The sequence below is a fragment of the Engystomops pustulosus genome, chromosome 1 (genome assembly GCF_040894005.1).
Source record: "Engystomops pustulosus chromosome 1, aEngPut4.maternal, whole genome shotgun sequence".
In the NCBI taxonomy this organism is placed as follows: Eukaryota; Metazoa; Chordata; class Amphibia; order Anura; family Leptodactylidae; genus Engystomops; species Engystomops pustulosus.
In genome coordinates, this window is record NC_092411.1 from 80,526,930 (window position 1) to 80,535,669 (window position 8,740).

General features: G+C 42.3%; 1 protein-coding gene across 4 annotated transcripts in view; it reads right to left on the bottom strand.

Annotated features, from left to right (window-relative positions):
- PI4KA (phosphatidylinositol 4-kinase alpha) overlaps window positions 1-8,740 on the bottom strand; it is a 71,575-nt gene that overhangs the window by 60,848 nt on the left and 1,987 nt on the right. For all 4 annotated transcript variants that reach the window (XM_072144713.1, XM_072144707.1, XM_072144725.1 and 1 more), the window contains exons 2-3: window positions 3,445-3,561; window positions 2,577-2,670 (exon numbers count right to left, since the gene is read on the bottom strand). In XM_072144713.1, coding sequence (XP_072000814.1) covers window positions 2,577-2,670; window positions 3,445-3,561 — 211 coding nt within the window. The remainder of the gene's footprint in view (window positions 1-2,576; window positions 2,671-3,444; window positions 3,562-8,740) is intronic.

The window sequence follows — 8,740 nt, forward strand, 5'->3', positions numbered from 1 at the left end:
CACATGGATGTATGCCCACCCGGCCGTAGCCTGTGCATGCATGCGTCAGCACGCTGCAGAGGAGGAGGGATGAGTGCTGTTCACCCCTACCTCTCTACATACGGCCAAAGATAGAGCAAGCTTGTTGTGCTCACTGTACCGAGCCCGGGCTCCATAGCAGTCTATGGAGGCTGACATGTCCCTGACGAACGTGTGAAAGTGCTCTAACAGCCCGCGAAGCTGCAGCTTGGAGGGGCTCTGGTATTGCACACCTCCCCCCCCCCATAGCCATTCTGACTCATAATTTTAAAAGTTGATTTTAAAAGGAAGGAGTCGATGGATAAGTTTACCTTGGTTGAAAAAACATCACACGAAGTATCATATATTAATACTCAATATGCAATGCAATACACATTAGATGTGAGGTCTGTCTGTCCGGGACTTGTTCTCCTGTAAAGGTGATGTCACACATGGCGTTTTTAGGCCGTTTTTAGTTAGTAAAAAACGCATCCGTTTTTGTCCGGTTTTCCAAATTTGCGCAATTTTACAATCTGAAAACGCACTAACTAAAAACGGCCGAAAACACGCCATGTGTGACATTATCCTTACAAATTGCTGCCGCTGCGGGTCTCTATGTGGGCCTCCTTTCAGATTCTGACATAAATTCCCTCCTCTCTGTATCCTCCGCAGTTTACCTAGCCATAAACATCCCCTTCCCCAGTCTCCAACACAAGTCCTGAGGCAAGAGCAGCATGTCAGATATCATATACAGCACTGCCACCAACTGTGCAAAAAACTTTAGGAAAAGTTTCAGCACCTCAAGATATTAAAAATAAATCTTTATTTCATCCCGTAACAACCATTGATATAAACACAGTTAATACTTTTCAGGCTCTCAAAGAGTACTTACACAGGGGAGATTTATCAGAAGTCTCTTAGAGCAGAACTGTTCAGAGATCATCTTTCATTTTCCTACAGCTGTTTATAAAATTCAAGCTGGGTTTGCATGGGTTACCTGAGAAACTAATGATAAATCTTCCACTTATAAGCGTTTATTTGGGTGGTCTTTAGAGTTTATACTGATGCTTTATGGGACAAAATAAAGATTTATTAGATTGCTTAGGTTGCTTTTCCTATTGTTTTCCATGATGTCCGCTGTCCTGTTCAGGGGAGGGTGACCAATTAAAAGAATATAAAATTTAGCAGTTGGAATAATAATGAAAATCAGCATCTGAACTTATTCACTACAAAAGCATCAAGGCAGAAAAAAGTTCTTTACCTACAGATAAGGCTAAGTATACATGAAATTTACGGGTTGTTGATGAAAGGTTACTATAGATCAGTGATGGCGAACCTTTTAGAGACCGAGTGCCCAAACTCCAAACCAAAGTCCATGTAATCATCGCAAAGTGCCAACACGACTAAAATCCCACCATACCACTCTATAAGGGACATATAATAGAGCTACATGATGACCATTACCAGTACAACAAGATAAATACCACCATACTGATAATAAACAGACCACTAAAGAAAGTCCAACATCAGCAATCATATCACAAAGCAGGAGCAAATACAGCGGGGAATACTACCCCCATCCAGTGAGGAACACTACCCCCATCCAGTGAGGAACACTACCCCCATCCAGTGAGGAACACTACCCCCATCCAGTGAGGAACACTACCCCCATCCAGTGAGGAACACTACCCCCATCCAGTGAGGAACACTACCCCCATCCAGTGGCAATATGAAGGATTGTTGAATTTGGCAGGAGATGTGTAGGGTAAAGTGTATGTTGTGTGGTGGAGGGTGGGTGCACTGAGCAGCAAATCTACATGGAATCAGGCAGGTGAATTTACCATCAAATCATCACATATGACACATGTCTGTGGCCACACACACACACATATATATACACTTCCCTTGGTCCTGAGCTCTGGGCACCTGTGCCATCCTGTCAGTGAGGGCAGTATAGCGCACCCCAGGGTCACTGGCAGCATGGCACAGTGACAGGAGAACTGGACCAAGGGGGCAGAATATATGTGGCCACAGACATGTGTCATACAGGGCAGTTTGGGACACTAAACAATAAGCACCTATAGTAGTTCAGTGTCCCAAAGCTGCCTGCCTGCTGCCTGTGTAATACACACAGAGCAGCTCCTGCCCTCCTACTGTACTTGTCTGTACTCACTGTGCAGCGGCTGCTGCATGCTCCCGCAGTTCTCTCTCACTCTCCTCCTGTTCCCGGGCTGAAGGGGGAGGGGGAGGGAGTGGAGGGGCGGGAACTGACCTGCTGCTGTTTCTCTAGGCAGCACTAATGAGCACAGAGCAGGTCAGACGCAGCCTTCAGTGAAAGAGATCACTGGAGCTCTCGGCGATCGGCAGCTTTTCCTGCCTGCCGGGAGTTCTAATGATTTATATATAGACAGCAGGGGAGATGGTTCGCGTGCCCACAGAGAGGGCTCTGCGTGCCCTCTCTGGCACGCGTGCCATAGGTTCGCCACCACTGCTATAGATGAATGCAGACAGTAGTTTACTGCCTGTCAACAGTGAATATCATAAATTGGATGAACTGTGTTTGTGGAAAATAAACATACCCTTGTTCTTTCGAGATGTGCTCTCCTCTATCCATAGTACCTTTGGCAGGCCCCTCAGCAGCCTCAGAAGGTATGGAACAATATTCTCTTTGTGCTTAAAAACAAAAGTAATATAAGTTATGAAACTTTACAGTTCATTATGAAAGTTATGAACTGTGAAATGCTTTTATATCCCAAGAATCTGGGTGCAATTGGAGTACTGGTACACAGCACAGGCCCTACCCGCTGCAATGAGTAAGATAAGTAGAAAGCTTCTGGTTAGATATTACAGCAGTGGGGAGGAGTTGAGGTGCAGTTTGAATGCCGAGATCAAAGTGAACAGCAGTTTGAAGAACTCCCACTCACACAGAAGCTCCACTTTTCCGGCCGCTGGGCCTGCCCACCTGACCACTGTCCCAGCACTGTATAGGGTGCTGAGACATGGTTACTGGTGGGTGTGCCTGGCCAGCCGGGAGCTGCAAGAGCGGAGCTTCTGTGCCCTATAAACAATAAAGGGGTGTGGCACCGAGAGAGCGACGCGGGACACTGGTACTAGTAATTTTTTTATGCAGACCACCCCCAACCACCTTGTTTTTTTTTTTAGTCTAATACAGCAATTCAAGCAGTAACTTGTTGCTTTCTACTCTGGAATAGCTGTCATGACATCCTTAATGCACAATATAATTGAAAGAATAAGGGAAGATTTGCTGATGTCAACAGTAAGCACATTCATCTTAATGACAACTACATGATACTGAATATTCTACAATGCTGAATGCAGCTTTATTAAGGTAATTTTTATATTCTATTTTTTTATGTATAACATATGAAAACACAAACAATTAAAGCCATTGAAATAGTAATGTAAGTGGAGCACATAAATTAATACCTGAAGGTCTGATTCAACCAGGAAAATCCCCAAAGCAATAAGTGCATCTCTGCGCCTCTCATCCAATTGAAAGACTCCATGAAAATCAACGGGGCACATACATAGCAACTTCTGCACCTGTTGGAGACAATAGAATATTTGTGACACAGAAGTGATCTCAAGATGTGAAAAATTTATCAAACACTGGACGACATTGGATAACTTGCAGCAACTCCCCCTGCCTTTGAGGAAAAAAACGAAAACAAAAGTTATTTTATGACTGCATTTCCATAAAAAAATAAATCACTGGTTAAAACAAAGACCAGCCAGCTTTGTAGGTTGTATGGCAACGTCCTCTGCTCTTTTGTATCACGTACTGATCTACAGGTAAAGAAGGTTGCCGTTCTGAAAGAACATCCTGTTCTAATTTCTATCTTTGTACAGTGCTCAAGTTCAGGTATTGGTATTGGAAAGCAGCCTTCAATCAAAAAAAGGTTAAGAAATAAAAGAGGACATAGATTTCTTTCCTTTTCCCAATTAACCAATGTACAAGATGTGCCCCAAGGTTCTACACACACTCACTAACTGCTAACGTCTGTGCCCATTGGCCTACAGTATCTTGCAGTTGATGCAACATGTGGCTGTACATTGTGATCAACACACAATTTCCTAAATGTCCAGGTCATTGTGTAATCCTATATGAATATATCCTAATACATGTAAAATATTTCATAAATTGTATGGCCGCGGGCACACGTGCCGCAATCGATGTGTTCCATAATGCAATGCTAGCGCACAAGTAATGGGCCTTGGCGCGACCACATAGGCATTTCCAGGGAAACCCATACGATTGGAAACCAGACTCCGGTGTCTTCTAATGTTTAAGTGCAAGACACCGGGAGCTGGTTAACAATTGCATATGCAATAACCCTTGTAGCTGGAAACCACTGCCTGGTAAGGCAAGAGTCAACATGGGAACAGTTGTTAACCTATGATGTCATTTGTATCATTGTAAAGCAAGCTGGAAGCTGATTGGAGAGTGCTGCCACCTCACTAGGAAAGTATAAAAACCCCTCCCTCAGGAGCATATGGACCTGCAGTTTAGTTAGTTCCAGGAGCAGAGGAGTGTGCAGCACCTGTCTGTGCTACACAAGCCAGTGTGATACTACCAGAATGCAGAGGTGTCTAATGCCAGCTGCCTGACCTCTTGGGAAAGTCAGGAGACTACACCCTAAAACAGAGGTCCACTGTCCGGAGAGACCCTTCCTGCGGACAGAGATCTCCTACCAGCTTTCCAGCCTGCTGAACCTGCTGTTGATGTTTGGCCATTGCCTGCTGTTCGAGTTCGAATAAAGAACTGTAAAGTTGATTTGCACAAAGAACCTCCATGTGATCCCTGGATCAGGCTGCTTCTCCATCACGGACTCCCCATCCATCACCCAGGGATTCCCATATATATCTCAGGGTAGCCCCAGGGAGAAACCTTTTTCACCATCCTCTCCCTCTACTTTTCTTGCACACACCACCTGCTGGAGACCTGCCAGGCTGTAAGCCCAGCATCTGGTCCCAATACCAAGCACCATAGCGTGCCCAAGGACGCATAAGTCAGCCACTCCGGTATTCTGGGCCACAGCTGTCTAGACCCACCAAAGAAAGGCAAGGCCCCCATTGGGGAAGTTGGAACGCTAGTGGCATTTGTGACCGCAGCCTCTGTATTTTAAAGAACAGCATAAAAATGTAAATTAGATAATTGTAAAAAAACACTGATCAAAATTAGAGAACACTTTCAGATACCTGCAAGTTATTAACCTTAATCTGGCACCTGGTGCTAAATTCCTTCATTATCTCACAAACCCGAAATTTTATTTAATTGGCAGCCTAACGTTAGTTTTCACTGACCGCAAAAATGTAGTGTTTTTCCAAAGTCACTGAAACCCTCCAGCAGTAGGCTGTCCAGATAAAGGCCAAAGGGATGACCCTATTAACCATAGCAAGAAAAATAGGTTGTTCTAAGTCTTTGATTTCTAAAATATTACATATTTACAAATTCATTAAAGTCCCCCAAGAAGGCTGGTCACTCTTGAAGGACAAATGCAATAGAGGACAGGATAAAGTGGAGAAACGCCATGGGTAATCGTTTCAACACTGCCAGTTCAGCACTGTGCTGGCAAAGACCATGGTCAGCATGATTCCTTTCACAAGACTTGGTCTCTGTGACTGGCATACAAATCCAGCCCGTCTATGCTTCCATGGCTCAGCGTTGCCCCTTAATGCTATAGTGCATATTGACTCTGTACGTAAGCACAGACTACATTATAGCACTTTATTTCTCCTTTTGTATATGACTTAGCCTTTGTATTTTTACAAAGACTTAGTGTCTTTGTATTTCCCTAATGGGACTTGTCCACAAACGTCCACATCATTTAAATCTACCTTTGTAACCTATACCTATCTACATTTTTTACAGTTTTTATTGGCCATCTTAACCAGAGGGGCTTCATGACGTGTTAATCTACTTTTGGGACGACAATTTTTTGTGTGTCCTATGGCCTGCAGTAGTGATGTAGACCACATATGTGAACAGAATTCTTTGGTTATCTTACAGCTTGCAACTAAATTTTGGGGTCATCTGGACAATTTCTGTTGTTATGTTCTGTAATCTCTTGCCTGCCAATAAACCATATTATGGAAAAAAATAGATGCCATTGTTTCTGAGAAAAATCAAGTGATCATACACTGTTCTCCAATTCTGATATCCAGAGTATCGTTTAAAAAAAAGACAAACCATAAAAATAAACCATTACTGTACAAAGAAAAATATATCATTAAACATGAAAGGAAGACTAAAGAGGACCCATTTATCCACACCTTATTTTAGCTCACAAAAGCAAGTGCAAAAAAAAATGATGAAAAAAAAATAATAGTGTGAACTGGCTCTTGGTCTTTGTGGGAATCTCTTCTTCGTGGGAATACCTATTTAATACGATTTTTAACTCCTTAAAGCAGTTGGCCACTTTTCAATAAATCTGTTCCATTAGACAGGTCTCTCCATGTACATTTACCTGTGTCTTTGCCTCATGTGAGAGCCTCAGCCTTTCCGTGATATCCACATGCTGCACTTTGTATCTCCACTCTTTACGTTTGTCATGGCAGCCTCCAGTATGTCTATTTTCTCTATGTCCTCATTGACAGACACAGGCAGGTGGAAGGGGGAGAGCAGGAGGATTCATCATCTCCTGCTGCAGGTCCCTCCTATTTATCAATGTAGGATCCTTGCTTACATGTCTATGCATAGTGCACAGAGAGTCTGCACACAGCAATAATGCAATCATTTGTGAGCATTCAGGGCTTATTATTAAGGCAGTAAAGGCACATAGGAAATTTATGTTAAAGAGTAGCCAACTCCTTTATTGACCGTCGCATCAATTGCTGGACATTGGGTCCTGCTGATGCCCAAACACCATGCTGCCTCAGCCACCGAACGGCAAACCGCACAAACCTCGCCAAGCTGGAGGCCTGTACAACAAAAAAAATCTATTAAAAAAAAAAAGAAAAAAGGAAAAAATATGCCAAAATTGCCATTTTTTAATCATCCACCATACAAAAAATTAAACAAATGTGTACAAGTCTTTAAATAGGTATAGTTCCAAAAACTGTAGTGTCAAACTATTCCCTGGTAACCAATGCCATTATTTTGGTTTTCAGCTGGGCAGATCCAGGGTGTATGCTGTAGTAGACAGTAAATCTGACAGTAAATAGCCCAATAATCATTTACCAAATGCCCAAATACATGGCAGATATTAACAACTAAACCTCATATAGCAATGAGTTAAAATAAAGTGTGTCAATCTGATCAGTAAGGTTTATAGTGCTCCACAGCTGCATTCTGACTGCAAAGTGCAATCACAGCTTTTAATACCTTATTTTGTAGATTAATTTGTTTTCTTTGCTATCAAAGTCTTAGTGGATACCTTAGTTAGACACCTTGGTAAAAATAACGGTCACCAAAAATTATTTAGACTTCTTACTGTAAGCCAATAAAAGGTACCGTAAATTTCCAAGTAAAAAAAAATGGGTTTCCAGGGCCTTGTGTGGTGACAAACACGGTCTGTATTTAAAGGGCGGGTCTGGATTATGATTATCCTGCTAAACCAGATTAAATTCCCAGAGGATTAACCGCATTCCTTCATTCCTAGATAAAATTCCAAGTGTTATCATTCTACCTTGAATATACTGGTGCATTCATATGAAATAACAAGAAATCCTCCAAATATCATAATGGCATATCGGCAGTGTACATTATAATAGTTCAGAGTGTGAAAGAGAGACTCAGTTCTCTGCAGTAAAGCCTCCTGTATGTTCTAGGAATCCTAAGACAGTGTCATCTCTCTCTGCCTGCTGGGGGGACAGTGTGATTGTGAGAATATAAGAAAATATAAGGTGGCTGCAGTTACATTTTAGATTATAGCTCATCATCAGTGGTAGCTATGATACGAGGATGTGCTCCCTCCTGTGAGGGACAATTCATCCAGGAAACCTGGTGGCTGCGACAGTGACAACATTAAAACTAAAAAAAAAACATGGGAATCACAGGGGGGTCACTATTAGATCACATAAACCTACTGGGGAGAAGAATGCAATGAATTGTTATTCAGGCGACTACCGGAAGCAAGCAAAACTGGCATATAGGGCAGAGATAGAGAACACTTTTGCACTCCGCAACCTGCAGCACTGAGTTGCTCATCTCACCAAGGCTCAATTATTTGGAGAAGTCCCATACTCAAATGAGTGTATTTGGTCATCACATAAATGTAACATGGCAGATTCATTTCTATATTTCTGCATTCCAGAGTTCATTGGAGTTCCCAATACAGAACACATCTTGATTTCTTGGCATCTCCAACAGATTTGTACAGAGCATACCACACACACATGCCCCGTAGTGCTTTATACCACTGCCATAACCATCAATAGGAGAAGCAAGCATGGGCCAGATTTTCTAATTTAGTAATGGGTCCTTGGGGTAGGTGACAAACAGATACCAAGGGTTTAGCATCAGGGACATACAATAAAAAATGAATATGAGAAAATATGTGACACATGTTCCCCTTAGGCCCTGCACTATACAGAACACAAGGGGCGGATTTGCTGTATTTTATTAAAGCAGATTTAATAAGTCCTGTTTAAATACCCGATGTATTAACATTTCTAGACTGAAAAAACATTAGATACTAAGAATTCATCCGTCCTTTATGGATTTATAATCATCCAGTATAAGCAGACATGTTTAAATACCAGCCATAATGGAAAATAAAAC